General features: G+C 39.1%; 1 protein-coding gene across 1 annotated transcript in view; it reads right to left on the reverse strand.

The window, feature by feature from the left end:
* MCOLN3 (mucolipin 3) overlaps positions 1–15,770 on the reverse strand; it is a 28,257-nt gene extending 12,487 nt beyond the window's left edge. The window contains exons 1-6 of the mRNA XM_004679170.2: positions 15,711–15,770; positions 12,483–12,712; positions 9,989–10,156; positions 6,349–6,502; positions 4,884–4,968; positions 4,710–4,806 (exon numbers count right to left, since the gene is read on the reverse strand). Coding sequence (XP_004679227.1) covers positions 4,710–4,806; positions 4,884–4,968; positions 6,349–6,502; positions 9,989–10,156; positions 12,483–12,710 — 732 coding nt within the window. The 5' untranslated portion in view covers positions 12,711–12,712; positions 15,711–15,770. The remainder of the gene's footprint in view (positions 1–4,709; positions 4,807–4,883; positions 4,969–6,348; positions 6,503–9,988; positions 10,157–12,482; positions 12,713–15,710) is intronic.
* Positions 15,771–17,309: the final 1,539 nt, after the last annotated feature.

The following is a 17,309-nucleotide window of genomic DNA, read 5'->3' on the forward strand; positions in this document are numbered from 1 at the left end:
AAAGTCAGACATAAAGGGAAAGTTTTTAAAGTAACTGAAGAGGGGAAGATACAGTTTTCCATTCAGAAAAAATAAAGATGAAAGTAACAGCAGATTTCTCACCAGAGCCAATGAGAACTGTAAGAACAACATTTTAAAGTATGGGGAAAAAATAGTCAACTCAAAATTGTATACATGATGACTATCTTTTAAAAAATAAAGATGAAATTATTCTTCAGAGATAGAAAAGCTGAAAGAAATCATTACAGCAGGACTGCACTACAGAAAATGTTCTTTCCCTAGGAAAGAAGAAAAAAGGATACCAGACAGAAACTCAAACACTGAGGAATGAAGACCACTGGAAATGGTAACTACTTGTGCAAATTTAAAGACTTTTTCCATTACTATATAACTGCTTCAAAATATTAATTGACAAAAATGTATTTTATAGTTTGTAACACACATGGAAATAATTTGGATGATAACAATAATAAAAGTTAAGATACAAATGGAAATATATTGTTGTTAGGTTCTTATGCTCTGCATATCATTTTATGGTAGATGGTAATAAGTTAGGTATGTGAACTATCAACCCTAACATAATTCAACAAAAAGTTATAGTTACTAAGTTAATCAATGACATAAAATTGAATCATAAAAATACGCAGTTAATCACACCCAAAATAGCAAAAACAGAGGGAAACCATATTAAAATCACATATATTTTAAATAGTCTAAGGATTTAATAGGTAGAGATTGTAAGGTAGATAAAAAAGCAAGGCTCCACTATATGTTACCTAGTAAGAAACTCATTTTGAATATAAGGCACAAGTAGTTTAACAAAAGGATGTAAAAATATACACCATACTAACACTAATCAAAAGAAAATCTACATTATAAATGCAACTGGGCACACACAATAAGGTTTAATAAACAGTTTTTAAAGGATTAATCAAATATTTTAAAGTTTTAATCAAATATCAACTGTATGCCAAATACTATGGCATGTCCTATGCATGTGTTATATATATGTCAATATGTTAATATATTATATAATATCTAATGTATGTTGATATGTCAATTATATACTATAACGTACACTACATATATGGTATATAGCACATATAAGTTGTATGTTTTAAAAAAAGATTTTTTTATATTTATGCACACAGAACTGGGGTACAAGCCAGAGACAGTGTGGGGAACAGAGCAGACAGGTATACTGAAATACACTGCTGAGGGGAGCAGAGGCTAAGTCAGGAGAGGTCTGCTGCACCATGTGGGTCATCTCCTTGGCCAGGAATCAAACTCATGCTGCAGTGGCGGTGGTAGCTTCATAGTGCTATGCTTTAACCCACTGTGCCACCAGGGAGAGCCCTGTTACATGTTTTTTTTTTTTTTAAGATCTACTTATTTATGCATAAAAGAACTGGGGTATAGACCAGAGGTGTAGAGAGTGAGAAGGTTCACTAGAGACAGAATGAGAAGCAGAACAGGCAGATGTACTGAAATACTCTGCTGAGAGGAGCAGCAGGAGGGTCAGGAGAAGACTGCCATGCCATGTGAGTCACCTCTCTGGCCAGGAATTGAACTTATGCTGCAGCAGCTGCGGATAGCTTTACAGTGCAGTGCTTTAACCCTTTGTGCCACCAGGAGGGTCCTATATATATATGTTTTACACATGTTATATATCATATATAACTATGATATATCATGTTCTATCATGATAACTTTGTTATCTTGGGCACTAATTCTGCCATACAAATGCAAAAGTTGAGGATCAAAACAAGTTACATAAAGTTACATAGTTGTTAACTAGTGAACTGTAATTAAAATCTAGGCTTTTCTAGTTATGGAAACACCTTAAGTGTCCAATGGAAGATGAATGGATTAAGATGAGGTATCATATGGAGCAAGCACATATGCACATATACACACAGGAGCACTCACATAGTGAAATATTACTAGGCATAAAAAGAGATGAGGGCACCCCATGGTGGTGCAGGGGTTAAGGAGAGTGCTTTCCAGCTGTTGCCAGCCACAGCAGCATGATTCGATTCCAGGCTGGCCAGGGAGCTGACCCACATGGTGCAGCAACAGACCTCCCCTGTCTTGCCTACTGCTTCCCCACAGCAATGGATTTCAGTATATCTGCCTGTTCTGCTCCCCAATTTGTCTCCAGTAAATCTTCTCACCTCCCACACTTCTGGTCTACACCCCAGTTCTTATGTGCATAAATAAATAAATCTTTAAAAAAAAAAAAAAAAAGAAGAAATGAAATCTTGCCATTTGCAAAAACTTGGTTTGAATTGGAGGCTATTATGCTAAGCAAAAAAAAGTCAGACAACTACCAGATGATTTCACTTACAAATGGAATACAGAGAACTAAAACAAGGAATAGAAAAATTAAACCAAAGTAAACCCTAGAAATCTAATTGTGACTACCAGACAGGGAAGAAGAGAATATAGAGGGAGGGGCCCAGTGGACTATGGTAGAGGATAATGGGTGCTTTGGTGGGATGAGGGTGAGGTAACTATATGTTTGAAGATTGCAAATCTATACCACTTAAGTCATATAAAATGTTGTAAGCTCATGTTATCTCAATAAAAGCAATGTGAAAAAATAAATTAGAAAAATCTAGTGGGGCCTCCCTGGTGGTGCAACAGGTTGAAGCACAATGCTATGAAGCTATCTGCAACCACTGCAGCAGAAGTTCCATCCTTGGCCAGGGAACCTCTCCTTTCCTACCCACTGCTCCCCTCAGCAGTATATTTCTGCCTGTTCTGCTCCCCACTCTCTTTGGTGAATCCTCTCACCCCTTGCACCTCTGACCTATATCCTAGTTCTTATATGCATAAATAAAGAAATCTTTTAAATAAAATAAAAATCTAGGTTTCTCAGGATCTAAAGTCCTGCATGTATGCTGCTCTGGATTATGTTTACATATATAACAATGAAGTTGCTTTGATATTTTTTATATGTAAATTACCTCAGGGTATAATTTTATAATTCTGTGACATGCACTGCCCAACTTTCAATGCAAGCGTAACTTGATATGATTCTACATTAATGACAAAAATGTGACATCTTCAAGTGTCAATAGGTCATCTTGCTTTTCCACTGTATGGAATCATTGGAATAGATCTGGATTTCACAATGTTCCATTTATTCATTCAACAGATTTTTGAGACACCTACTATGTTCTTTGAAGGATGAAAAAGTTAATAAAATGGTGCCTGCCTTCAAGGAGCTTTTAATCTAGTAGAATTGATGATAAACACCTAGAAAATTTGAAGACATGAAGAAGTTGGTAAGTCCATAGCAACTATAAAATCCTAAACAAGGCCCTCCCTGGTGGTGCAGCGGGTTAAAGCACAGCACTGAGAATCTAAAGCCGCTTCCTCTTGAGTTCGATTCCCGCCTGCCCCGGAGGTGACCACATGGCGTGGCAGACCTCTCCTGACCTGCCCGCTGCTCCCCTCAGCAGTGTACTTCGTTGATCTGCCTGTTCTGTTCCCCGCTCTGTCTCTGGTGAAGCCTCTCGCTGCCCCTGAGCCTCTGGCCTGTACCCCAGCTCTGTATGCACAAATAAAATAAAATCTTTAAAAAAAACAAATCCTAAACAAAACATAACCTAGGAGTTCAGAGCACATAATATACTTTCTATACTTTCAAAAAAAGGTTCATAAAGGAGGTGTCAGTTAAGCTAAGCCTTGAAGGTACTCAAAAATTTTGAAAAATAGCATTTCTCAATTTGGAGGGCATGAAAGTAGAAGGAAGGAAGAAGAGCTGGATGAGAATGGCAAATAGCTCAATTAAAAAAAACAAGTAATGTTGTGTATTCATAACTTGCTGAGTAATACTGGGGTCAAAGTGTGTAGTCAAATCAAAACAGTCATAATTTTAGTGGTTTCTCTTGCTAAATCATATGCATAATTATTATATTATACTATATTCTGAGTTTTTAAAAACCACAGTTTCTGAAAGTTTGACTTCTTACAGTAAATTAATTGAATACCATGGACATAGCTTTTGCTACAAATTACGGCTGAAGTAGTAAAATCTGCGTCATAAGGAAGTGAGCTGTGTGGCATACATGCCCACACAACACTAGGTCACTGATCCTGAACTTTGTGTGGTAACAAATCCTCTGAGAGGCATTTGTGTTCTCTAAAGAGCATTAAAGCACTATTTGCAACTAGAATATTGAGAACATAGTAGTGACAAGGTGAGTGGAGACACTACCCAGAGACTTGGAGGCAGAACAAAAAAAAACTGTGAGTAATAGCCAAAAGTCAGCAAACATCCACAGTAAAGAAACTCAGAGAGCCCTTGGCAGTGACCGTAAGCAGCTCTCCATATACAATTTAGTAAGAGCCGGTAAACAGCACCTACCAAATCCTGTTCCTTTTGCATTTGAACACCAACTCTGCCATCAGGTATTGTTCTTGGCACAGGACACATAGTAGTGAACAAAGCAAGATCTTAAGCCTTGCAGAACTTACACTGAAGTGCAAAAAAAAAAAAAAAACAAAAACAGATAATCAATGAGTCAAAAGATTTCTACACCAAAACAGAGCAAGCAGTCCCAAAGCTGCCCTTTTGCTCATTTAAGTGGAAATAACCTGCATATTTGGTCACACTTTAACACAAGTAGATGAAACCTATAACTAGATAAAAACAATTGTTTCCCAAGATCAGAACCAAATTCAGCCCAGCCCCCACTTACAGTCAGAGTAAAGTCGTAACAGTCAGGAAGCTCGTGATGACGAATAGTCTGCAGATTAATGGCCTTCAGTTTAAACTGCAGCTCCACCGTTAGAAGTCTGGAAAACAAAGGAGACTTCAGTGCAGTGAAAACAGATACAAACAAACAAGTTACTCTCCTATCTGCTTCCCTCACCTGTGAAAGTCCAGTGTTAAGTTGAGTTTATTTTCTCCTAATGTTCCTATGTGGAAATGTTCCTCTGGCTCTACAAAAAAACATTCTGCCACAGAAAGAAACAAAATATATGTTAGCACCTAAGACAAGTAAACTACATCTAGAAAGGATAATATATTTAAGAGTAGCTATTCACATTCTAGTATTTTTCTTAGTCAAGATTTTAAAAGTTAATCAGTATCACTTGATTATGATGACAGTTGTTTTCAAGACATAAGTTTCTGAAATTTCTGAAGTAGGTAGAAGATAGACAAAGATCTGAACACTAGCTCCCTAGTGTGCAATAAAATGATCTCTTTCTTTTTGCATTTTTAAGTCTAAACAATGAGTCCAAGCTTTTTGTACTGTAAGTATAGGTTCAAAGCACTTGTAGTGCCTACGTCAAGGTTATCTAAGTTTACAGGCTTTTTTTTTTTAAGATTTATTTATTTATGCATACAGAACTGGACTGGGGTACAGGCCAGAGGTGCAGAGGTGGTGAGAGGATTCACCAGAGACAGAGAGGGGAGCAAAACAGGCAGATCAACAAAATACACTGCTGAGGGGAGCAGCTGGCGAGACGAGAGGTCTCTATGCCATGTGGTCACCTCCCGGGCCTGGGATCAAACTTGCACTGAAGCAGCTGCAGCTGGCTTGCAGTGCTGTATCCTAACCCATTGCACCAACAGGGAGGGCCTCTGTTGTTTTTATTTAGAATGTGCTGACAACTTTTCCTTAATAAGCATCTTATAAAGGAAAGAATTTTAGAAGATCTTAACTAATCAAAACTCTACTATCTTTCTTTAAAAAGTAAGAAAAATGGCCCAGTGACTGTTGCTAAAAGTTTTTGAACACTTATTTTTTACTTCAACGAACTAAGCTAATCTTTTAGATACAGATTGCAAATAGAACTTTGCTAATAAGAATAAACTGTGTTATTCCAACTTCTGGTTCTCATCCCTCCCCCCAATACACTGTCCCCCAAAGATACTGAACAGTTAAGTGCTGTTGGGGGGAGGGGCTTTAGACATCAACAATTTGCAGGCATAATACTTTGTAAAGATAATATCTGTGTATTTAATTGGCTTACCCAGCCTGAGACACAATAGAATACAGTGAATAAGAGCACAGATACACTGGGTCAAATTTAAACACTGTCTCTTATCAGTTCTGAACCAAATAGGTCACTTATCTCTCTGAGCCATACATTCATCTTCCATAAAATAATAATATCAAATTCTGTAGTGTGAATGTGTGTACATGCACATAGGTGCATGCTTGAGTTAGTAAATGGCTTAGAACAGTACCTGACACATAATAAATTCTATGTGGCTCTTACTATAACCTACTAGACCGAACTAAGTCAATGTCTTCAGAACTGAAATGACTAGTTTTAAATATAAATCAAGGAGTTAAAATGAAAGTTCTAGCTTTAGAAGAACATCACCAGTTTCAATATCTGGATCAATGTCAAAGGTGTCATTCCCAGGACAGATGTTTCCTTGCTTGTAGAAGCGCTGACAGATGGTCATAGCAGATTGCTCCTCGCCCTTGTTTTCATAAGCATGATTCCCAACTGAGATGTTGCGTAGCTGCAAGTACTTCAACCAAGGAGAGAAACAGAAAATATGCACACCAGCCAGGGCAGACATGAAGCCATGATTCCCCTCCCTCCCTGCCTTAGTAACTAGTAAGTTCTCTCCCCCTGTGTGGAGACATTCATATTAATATACTGACTATGTGGAACACCAGGAGGATGGGGGCTAAGGGCACTAGTGAATGAATAGGAGTTCTTAGCTCTAGTTTTACTTCAGCGACCTTAGGCAAGTCACAGACTTGCAGAACTTCTGTCTTATTCCCTACTTGAAAAATAAAAGGCCTAAATCATATAATCCTTGGGAGTCTTTCCTCTGTTCAAGAACTATGCTCAGTAACTGATTTTTACATTCAGTGTAAATTTTATTTGTGTGTGGGTGCACATGCAGGAGAACTGGGGTGTAGGCCAGAGATACAGGGAATAAGAGGACTTACCAGAGACAGAGTGAGGAGCAGAACAGGCAGATTTACTGAAAAACAGTACGAAGAGGAGCAGTGGGCCGGACAGAGAGGTCTGTTGTGCCATATGGGGGTTAACTTCCTGACTGGGGATTGAACTCAGGCCATACAGGTGACAGCGCTAAGACTTAATACCTAGACCACCAGGGAGGCCCCTTTGTTATGACTGAACTACTGCCTGTAAAGTCATAGTCCTACTTTACTACTGTAACAAAGGAAGTGGAATATAATTGTTTCAGGCTAGTCAAGAAGATTTTTCTAAAAAACTATGTTTTATCTTATTTTTTGTAAAACTACAGTTTAGTCACTATTATAGCAATATTCCCTTTTCCTACTGAATCCTCTAAGATATAATAAAATGTTACTTTTACAAATGAATCTGTAGTATCTTGAAGTAACTGTCAATTTGAAAGCAATGGGTATCTGCAGGCAGAAAACACAGAGTTGACCGAACCATGTGATTTAGTAACTGATTCTTACATTCAGTGTAAATTTTATTTTAATTTGTGTGTGTGTGTGTATGTAGGAGAACTGGGGTGTAGGCCAGAGGTACAGGGGATAAGAGGACTTATCAGAGACAGAGTGATATTAAAGATCTTTGGTGATACAAAGATAAGGATGTGGTATCTATGTCTTGGATTAAATAATTTAGTGGGATGGATTCATAAATAATTCTATTAAAAGCTACATGTGAAACACACGATGATAAATGAAGGAAACCATTTAGAATCTGGGTCTGTGGGGCAGATACTGAGCTCAGCTTTTTTAGTTCATTGGAGAATGAGCCTCCTGTTCCAGATCTGACACTTGGTTCTCTCTCCTTGTTTAACTTAATTTCTCCATGGTGTTTGAACCCTCTGAGAGCTTTCCCCTTTATGTGATACCTTCTTGACTTCTGAGATACAGTCTGCTCCTTCTCAGTTTCCTTTGCTAAGTCCTCTTTTCATCAACTTCTAAATCTTCAAATACCCTAGGATTCAAGCTAGGGCCTCTTTATTTATACTTTCTCCAGAAATGATATCTGGTTCTCAGATATCATGTTTTAAACACCATCTACACGTTGACAACTTCCAAATTTTCATTTCCTGACCTCAGCACTGAATTCCAAACATAGGTAACAATCTGTCTACATGACACCATGGAATCCAAAAAAAATCTTAAACATAATTAAACATAGAGAGAAGCCACTTCATTTACAATAATTCCCCTCTCAGTAAACAACTCTGTAAGCCAATCAGTTATTCAGGTCAAAACCTAGGAATGACCATTTACTCTCCCTCTTTCATAGTCCACTTTCAGTCCAACTAGAAATCACACATTACACTCCAATATTCCCAGTCTGACGACATCTCATGATCTTCACTGCTACTGCCCTCAGCCACACCCCCTGCTGAATCCTTTTTCATCAACTTCTACATCTTCAAATGCCCTAGGGTTCAGTGTAGGAGTTCTATAATTTCAGCTCCATAAATGACATCTGGGTCTCAGGCCCATGTTTTAAACACCATATACATGCTGACAACTTCCAAATTTGAATCTCCTGGCCTCTCACCTGGACAAATTAAACCTGTGAAATAGTCTTCCTGCTTCCAACCTGGCCTCTCACCGCATCTTGTCTCCTTATAGAATTATAGGACGGTTACATTCATTCCAGTTTTGTCCAGCTATCAGTTTTGGTACCCTGTGTGGCATTAGTTGTGGCTTCCTACAGCTTGTCCTGACTCCAGTTTTGTTACAGTCTAACAAAACCTTGAAGGAATGGGCAACTTTCTAGAACACTATAGTTGACCAATACTAAACCAAGAAGAAACAGAGGTGTGAGTAAAGGTTCACAATCATGCAAATTGAAACTAACCAAATGCTTAACGCTAACATGCTAACAGAAAGCCTCGGTACCATACATTCAGATTTTATCCTAGTAGTTTACCATCTTACAGCACATAGATGACCTCTAAATAATAAAGAGGCAGGATTGCAGAATACAAATATTTTGAGGAAGAGTTATAATTCTGAAATGCAGTGTGCTAACAAGTTCATTTTGGATATAATTGACTTCAAGAACACTTTCAATGACACCTATGAAATAAGATATTTAGGATCTTCAAAAGGCACTATTGATAGAAAAAATAAATTGATTAGACCCAGAATAGGGGCCCTCTCTGGTGGTGCAAGGGGTTAAAGCGTAGCACTATGAAGCTATGCGCAGCCATTGCAGCACAGAGTTTGATCCCCAGCCAGGGAGCCGACCTAGATGGCTGGCAGACCTCTCGGGACCTCTGTTCCCCTCAGCAGTGTATTTCAGTACATCTGCTTGTTCTGCTCCCCACTCTGTCTCTGGTGAATCCTCTCACCACCACCAACACCTCCCCTCACCCTCTGTACCTCTGGCCTGTACCCCAGTCTTGTATACATAAATAAATAGATCTTTTTTAAAAAAATTAAGAAACTCAGACTAGGAATTTTACTGATCAGAAACAAGCTTACTATTTTTTGTGCTGTTGGTGGGTATTACAATACAGTCATTGTCATAGATCACATAAAGGCCTTACTTATTTTTAAATGAACTGTAAGGTCTTGGTTGCTATACTCTGTAAAATCATCACATGACTCTGCAAAGTTAATAACTTCATTATTTGCTAAGAAGACCCCAAAATATTTATTAAACCTAGAAGACTTAATGACTACTCACAACCAAGGTTATGGGCTAATTATTTTAAATCTTTAAGGTTCCCGTGCCAAACCCTAACTCCAGTTCTTAGTTAAGACTTTGAAGTTTGTCCCTATTACAAAACAAAACCTTTTTTCTGACTTCTCATTTTTTGACAATATTTTAAAATAACAATTTTAAAGTGATTTCACACATGGAATTTCATATATCTATATATTTTATATAGCTTATAAGCTTTATACATTATACATGTCATTACATTAATGTTTGTCCTACATTTGAATGTCATTTTCTATCAAGCACAGTGCTACAATTCTTCACTCTGTTCTTTCCTTCAAATAAGGAATATGCATGTTTGATTTACCTGGTTCACTGCAAAAATGATCTGATCATATACATCCCTTTGTGTATACACTGCATATGTATCATCCATTCGGTCCATATATCCTTTTAAGAAGAGGTGCTTGAATGCTATTGTGTTCTCTTCCTTGAAAGCTACCACCATCTGGTTACTTAGCCCAAAGAAGACCAACTTGAAAAAAGAAAAGAAAGAAGAAAAAGTCAGCAAACGAAATGAGTACAAAAAGGTTCCGAAGACTTCATTTCTTTCAAGCCACTACAAGTGTATAGTGAGAAATGTGAACTCATCTAACAGACTAAATCCAAGTATTATCATTCTGCCACATTATAAACATAATCCAGGATGTGATTGGGAAACAGAGAAGAGCTGGATCATCCCCATGCTGACTCTCGTTGTGAAGTATACCCTGCACTGCATACATCACCACTCTCCACCTAGCTCAACCCCCACTTCTGAATTGTCTCTTTAATCTAAATGTCCTACTTAACATCTCAATAAGATGATAGCTTGGTATTCCAGATATTATCTCTGTTGAAATTGATGATCAGAAAACTCCAGAGAATTTCCAAAGATGTTCTTGCCAATTGATTCCAATACACGAATAACTCCCACATGCCAGTACTGAGCTAGGTACTGAGGATACAATGAAAAGATAATGGTCCCTTGTCTCAAGGACCCAGTTGCAGACAGAAGTACAGTGGCGGAAAGGGAACTGCTATACTTCAGAGACAGAGCCAGTAGTGGGAGAAGGGAAACTTTTATTAGGGTGCTTATCATTACAGGCAACTTTTATTTTTGCTGATGCAGACACAACATCTCCAGCTTTATAGAAAGACCACCTTCTTTTTCCATCAGTAAGTCTTATTTACTCAACTGAAAGTTTCTTTATGTAATACTTGCTTGACTGCTCAGATATAGGAAACATAATACTTAAGAATCCCTCAATTCCTTTAAAAAAAAAAAGAAATATACCCATATGCTCAGCATTGTTAGGCTTACTATCTTAAAGTATTGATCAACTGCCTTTTGACCACCCTAGAAAACACAGGAAGGTTGGAGCTCCCTAAAAGACTTAGGAGTAATCAAAACATAAGTCTTAAGAGGGAATGAAATCTGAGTTTGAATTGAAGTTCTACTCTTCCAGTTTTCTGATGATGACCAGTTATTTTATTAAGTCTCAATGTTCTCATCTGTGAATTACATATGCAAAACAACAGATTTGTTTTAAGAATTGACATGACAATGTCTATAAAATGTTTAGTTCAAAACATAACAAGTATTCAAGTGGTACCTATCAGTTTAAGTAAACGAGAGTCATATTCAACTGACAACATCTCCCCACGCCCACTTATAAGAAACAACATAGGTAAATATTTCATTATTGTTATGTACTGTATTATTACTTGGAAGTTAGAATTTTCAATTTTATGTTGCCAAATATTTTACTGAGAATTGAACATTCATTTTTATGGTGATACATTGCAAAGCTCTGTCTCTGAAGTCTTGATTCAGCCACTGAATTATGTAGTAGTTTTTATAAAAACTCTGTAAATATCAATTTTCTTCCCTGTAAAGTGAAGAATGTCAGTAGTTATTCACTAGGATGGTTCTTGGAATTCAGTGAAATAATATCCTGAAACAGAATAGTCACTCAAATATGACTTTCCTTACAAAACACCTTGTATCAGAAACTTAGCCAAGAATTCTATCAACTACATGTAATTACAGAAATCACCGCAGCATCTAACAATCTTAAATATGCTTGCAATAATTAGTGATTTCAGTTTTAAAAGACATTTCTACTTAGACACCAATGTATATTTACTTATGCCATTTTCCCCAAATTATAAGTGATAATAAAAATCATATCACAACTATTTTTCCCATTAAAGTTCACTTTTATTTTTGCCCTTTTTCTTTTAACAAGAGATAATTACTTTCACCAGCATAAAAATACATCCTCATCAAGTAAATCACAATCTATATATACAAAAAAAATCACCAAATATGATTTCCCCCAAAAAAATTTAAGTCAAGGACAGCAAAATCAAAGTCTCTTAAAATGAAGGCTCATATTTCACTATTGTGTCACACTTTTCTCAATAGCTCCACACTCTTCTACTGCAATTTTCCCATGATCACTGGGCTGTGAGAATCCAAGTATTTGCCTTAACAGAAAGCTTTGAAGTTTACAAAGAAAAAATTCCCAGGAAACCAACTAAGAAGGAGAAGAATCCTCTGGTTGTGCAATGTCTAATTTCCATGGCCAATTTAGAAACCTTTAGCTAAAACTCTTGATTGGAAGTCAAACATTAAATTTTTTTTCCTGGAAACTAATTAGGATTATGTGACTAAAATGATTTAATGAGAGATGAGAAGAAAAACATAAGAAAATAAAAACCCCAAGAGGGAAGGGTTTAAGAACTCCTTATTTAGGAGTTCATCATACATGAGGTTAAAAGAGACTTTCACCAAACTTGTGATCTAAGACTCTTACCTGGATAGTCACCATTGCAATTTTCAGAATCTGTATGGCAAGTTTCCATGGTTTTCTACCTCGAGCCCAAAACTTCTCACAAGGATTCATGAAAAAAAATTTCAGTTTCCGCCTCATCTGGTCTTCTAGTAGAAGCTCCTCAGAAGGAGATGTGTGCTGGCTAAAAGTACAGCGATTTTCATCTTCAAGAGCACTGCAACTACTTATTACTACCTCAGGACTTGCCATCTCTACGGGAAAGAAAGAAACTGTTTTCATTCTGCAAATAAAGGTACCAGCCTATATTTGCTGTTACAAGATAGTTAAAGAGAGACAACAAATTGAATTTCAAATAAGCACCATTGATCTAAACTGTACTTCAGATGTTTTTCTATTTGTTTCAGTTACTAAGAGAATTTTCACTCCACGGAAAGTTAGCAAATACCAGGGCTGCTCCTATTAGTAATTATTAAGATAATATGTGCGTTCTAAGTATTGAGTATTATGTAAATGTATACACTGATAGTATATAATGCTATATATGGCACTTCTAAGACCTTAGGCAAGTCACTCAGTCAGTCTCTCTGAGTCTCCGTTTTCTAGTATGCAAAATGAAAATAACAATGCCTACTCTCCTATGATTCTAGTGACCATTAAATTAAAATGCATATATAGCTCTTCATAGAGTCTAGCACTAACCACACAGCCCCACTTACTTACCACCCCAGCAGACAGATCAGCTTCTTAAATAACCAAGTTTCTTAGGAAGCAACAAGAGCCCAGGAAAACCTACAGTTCTACAAAGTGCCTGCAGGGCTCAGTTTAGTCCCAATCCCAATCAGCCACGTCTTCTCTATTTGCTTTTTACTGAAGGCGCTTTTATGTAGCATACTTTACACCTCCTTTGTCCCTTTGAAAATAAGGGGGCATTTCCATTGAATGAGACAAAGAAGTCAATTCAGAATCTCAGACCTATCTTGGATTTTCCCTCAAATCAATATTGATATTATGGAGATCTTTTCAAAATAAAATACCTTAAGCTATCAGAGAGAGTGGAGTCCATCTACATAGGATAAAAAATCTGGCTCTGATATATTTATAATTCCTACTAGGAGATTAAAGTGGGAAGGGCAGGACTCAAACTACAGTTATACCATACCTGACAAGTCATGGTTGAGCACACTGCTTTCCAAGTTTAGAATCCAAAATTTTGTTCTGATTCAAGCATTCTTAGCAAACTCAGCAACTCTAAGCAGTACATGTTGGTTATGAAAACTTTCCAGAGGAGGTTTTTTAAAACTCTTGATTAGCAGAAAGATCAATAAAAATATGGCTGAACATAAAACATATATGCAATGCCCTCAAAATGAAATTATGATTGGTCTCATTCTAGTGTGGCTTATGTGTGTAAAAATGCTCATCAAAGTATGAGTACAGTAACTCCTTAGGTAAAGACATAAGGGAGAGTAGTTATTGATACCATAGAAATTTCACTCAAGAATATAGTTCTTCAAAAAGAGTTTTTAAATAGGTTTTACCTATGAAATTTAAAACAAAGGTGATGTTATATTAATCAAAACTGACAAATGCACAAAGGTAATATTGCAGCTGTTAAAAATGAAGCATGTTGGTGAATTACAGATACAAGGCCATTAAACTCTTCCTATTTGGTATAGGGAAAATTAAACTTTAAACAAGCTAGCCACACACTGTAACACTAACCCACAGGAACAGAGAAAATGAGCCACCACCATGAATGTAGTTAGCACACAGCACCAAATGGTCTCCAAAACAAGACTTTCATTCAGAAATGGCTGCAAATGTTTGCATTATTGTGTCACAAAAGCCCTTCCAGTGTGCACACTGCAAATTTTGGGCTCTCCCTGCTGGCACAACAGGTTAAAGCACCACATTAAGAAGCTCTCCAAAGGCACTGCAGCACAAGTTCGATTCCCAGAGAGGGAGCTGACCCACATGGCATGGCAGACCTCTCCTGACCCCGCCTGCTGCTCCCCTCAGCAGTGTATTTCAGCAGATCTCCCTGTTCTGTTCCCCACTCTCTCTCTGGTGAATCTTCTTACCCACCACACCTCTCACCTGTATCCCAGTTCTGTAAGCATAAATAAATAAATCTTTAAAAAAATAATAAAAACTGGAAATTTTGTTCCAGTAAAATATATAATTATTCCTCACATAAAATTCAAAGAGCATTACAGTTTAAGAAGAGGAAATTTGACCAACAATTTGGGTTTTGTTCTAATATGGAGGAACATTCTTGGACTGTGCAAAAAGCAACAAACTACTAGCCATTATCAGACAAAAGAAGGATAAAATTAATTTTAACTGTATTTTAGAATTATTGAAAGATAGGGCCAGTAAAAATTACTTAAGAAGAAAAAAAGACCTGTCCAGACACCTAGGCACAGAAGGACCACTGGCCAACAATCCTTCATACCCATCCAGGAGCGAGCATTACTCTGGATGTGGGGTGGGTGGAGACTCAGGTCAGGAAAGACTCTGGGGTGTTAGTCTCATTCTTAGCACCTACAAACTAACACAGAGGTTGTTTATTCACGTCTATCATTAGTTTAATTGGCTCAAGCGATAGAAAATTAGAGGTATGTACATGTAAGTAAAAGCCTCATAGCTGACTTCAGATTAAAATGACCTCCTTTCTTCCGGAAGCCTCCACCGGACACAAACCTTCTGTCTCATATTCTGTTTTCTAATTTTCTTTCCATGTTTTTTTTTGGGGGGGTGGCGTGGGGAGGGGGCCTACTTGGGTTTTTTGGTAGGCAAGCTCTCAAACCGACATTATCAGGCTGGTTATTTTGTCGCGGGCCTGCAGTAGCACCAGGCCAATGCCTGGAGACCTCCTTAGACCCCAGCTTCAGCTCTTACTCCATCTGCCCCACTACACCTTTAGTAAAAGGTCAGTAGCGTCTGGAGAGGCTGTTTGTGCAACTTCAAGACCATCTTGAGCCCGAAACCGCTCAGATTGGCTGCATCCTCCCTAGGTTTTCCTGAACTAGGCTCTGGACAGCAGATGGCAATTGCTCTTGGCGTCCCTACTGGAAGCTAAGCTGGGGGGGCTTGGGGTCGACCGCCTGGGCTACGGCTGCTTGGGAGAACCACCCAGCCTCAGCAGCTACGGCCGGGACTCACTCCAACTTTGGGGCGCGCGGACCTCCCCACTCACAACTCCCTCCAGACTGCCGGAGCCCCCGGACGGCGAGCACCACCACTGACCTTGAGAGGACTGCCGAGCAGGCGTTGTGCCAAACTTCTGCAGCTCGCACCCTGATCCCACCTGAGCCCTTTCCATGGCGTCAACCCTCCCGCACCGGGTCACCGACGGCTGGTGACATCCCTGCCCCTCCCTGAGCGCCGCGGGCGCTCCCACAACACCTGACTCCTCCGGGCGGCGCGGAGCTCCGCTCACCTGTTAGTTGGGGCGCGGGGTGGGGAGCCGGTGAAAGCAAGCTGGGGCGACCCGTGGAAGCAATGGAGTCCGGAGGTCTCAAGTCTTCTCCGCCGAAGGTGGACGCCGCATGTCTGTTGTAGCTCTGGAAATATCTCAAGTTCAGTTCAGGGCAGTCCAACCAGCTCCCGGCGGTGGCGAGTCGCCGCCCAAGACACCCTCCCTCCTCTCAGTGTTTTAACTCGTGATCCTCCTCCCAGAGAAGCATCTCCCTTACACACTGTTTCTCCTCCACCTTTCAGGGGAACACGTGAAGCGAAGGAGGTCGTCTGAATGAGCCAGTTGCTGTCCCCACCCTCTGAATGCCTTCCCCGACCCCTTCGCGTTCCCACAACCCAGGCGCGCAAGCCTAGTCGGGGTTCTGCAGATCGGCTCTGGAGCCCAGGTGCAAATGCTTGGCCTCCAGGATTTAGATGCGCGAAAGCCGGGTCTCCTCCTGGTGGATTTGGGGCTCTCAGGTTGTGGAAGGTGAACGCTAAGTGCTGGGTTGCGTGTGCTTACACAGTCTCCCACCAGCAGGTGTAAGAACTCTCTTGCTTTCCGTTTTCTGATAATTGCTATGAAATTAGTGGACTGTTGCCCAGACTTCTCTAGCCTGGGAGCTGGGACCCAAAGAGCGCTGCAAAACTCTTACAAGAAATGTGAAATATTTGAAGTAGTGACAAAGATTCTTTGCTTGGCAAGCTTTAGTCCGGTTCCTAAACCTCCGTGATCTTCCTTATAAAATCCCGTTTTAGTCATAACCCTAAATCAGTTTAACCAGAACCTAACCATAGGGATGATTAATCTGACCCTTCCTCAATTAGGTTTCTCCTTCCCCATCACACCCAGGTTATTTTGCCCTGTCCTGTTTTCAGCTAGAATCTTACAAGGTGGGTTTTAGCCTGAACCACCTACTCCTGCTATTTTCTCTTAGTAATTTTTCATCCACAGTCCAGGGTTTTAAATTCCCACTTATGGGTGTTGCATTTGAAGTTAAGCCTCATAGCTCCCCCAGTGTAAAGTTCCATTAACTACCTGGATAGTCCTACAAAAGGTCTATATTATCATATTGAACAAATATCATTGAACTGTTTTTAAAGAGTAGATTTCCAGCAGTAAGCTCTTTCTTCATCATTTTTGTTTTAATTAACATTCCTAACATTCCTTATCAGGGTGGGTCAGGAACTTTGCTTTTTATTACAACCACTTTTGATTGTTTTGATTTTCTTTTTTAATTTTTGGCCACAGTTGGGACCTCCCGGTGGCGCAGTGGGTTAAAGCACAGCACTAAGAAGCTAAAGCTACTTCAGCATGAGTTTGATCCCCAATCCCGGAGGTGATCCACATGGCATTGCAGACCTCTCCTGTCCTGCCCGCTACTCCTC

Source organism: Condylura cristata, unplaced genomic scaffold (assembly GCF_000260355.1).
Source record: "Condylura cristata isolate star-nosed mole 26May11 unplaced genomic scaffold, ConCri1.0 scaffold00008, whole genome shotgun sequence".
Classification (NCBI taxonomy): domain Eukaryota; kingdom Metazoa; phylum Chordata; class Mammalia; order Eulipotyphla; family Talpidae; genus Condylura; species Condylura cristata.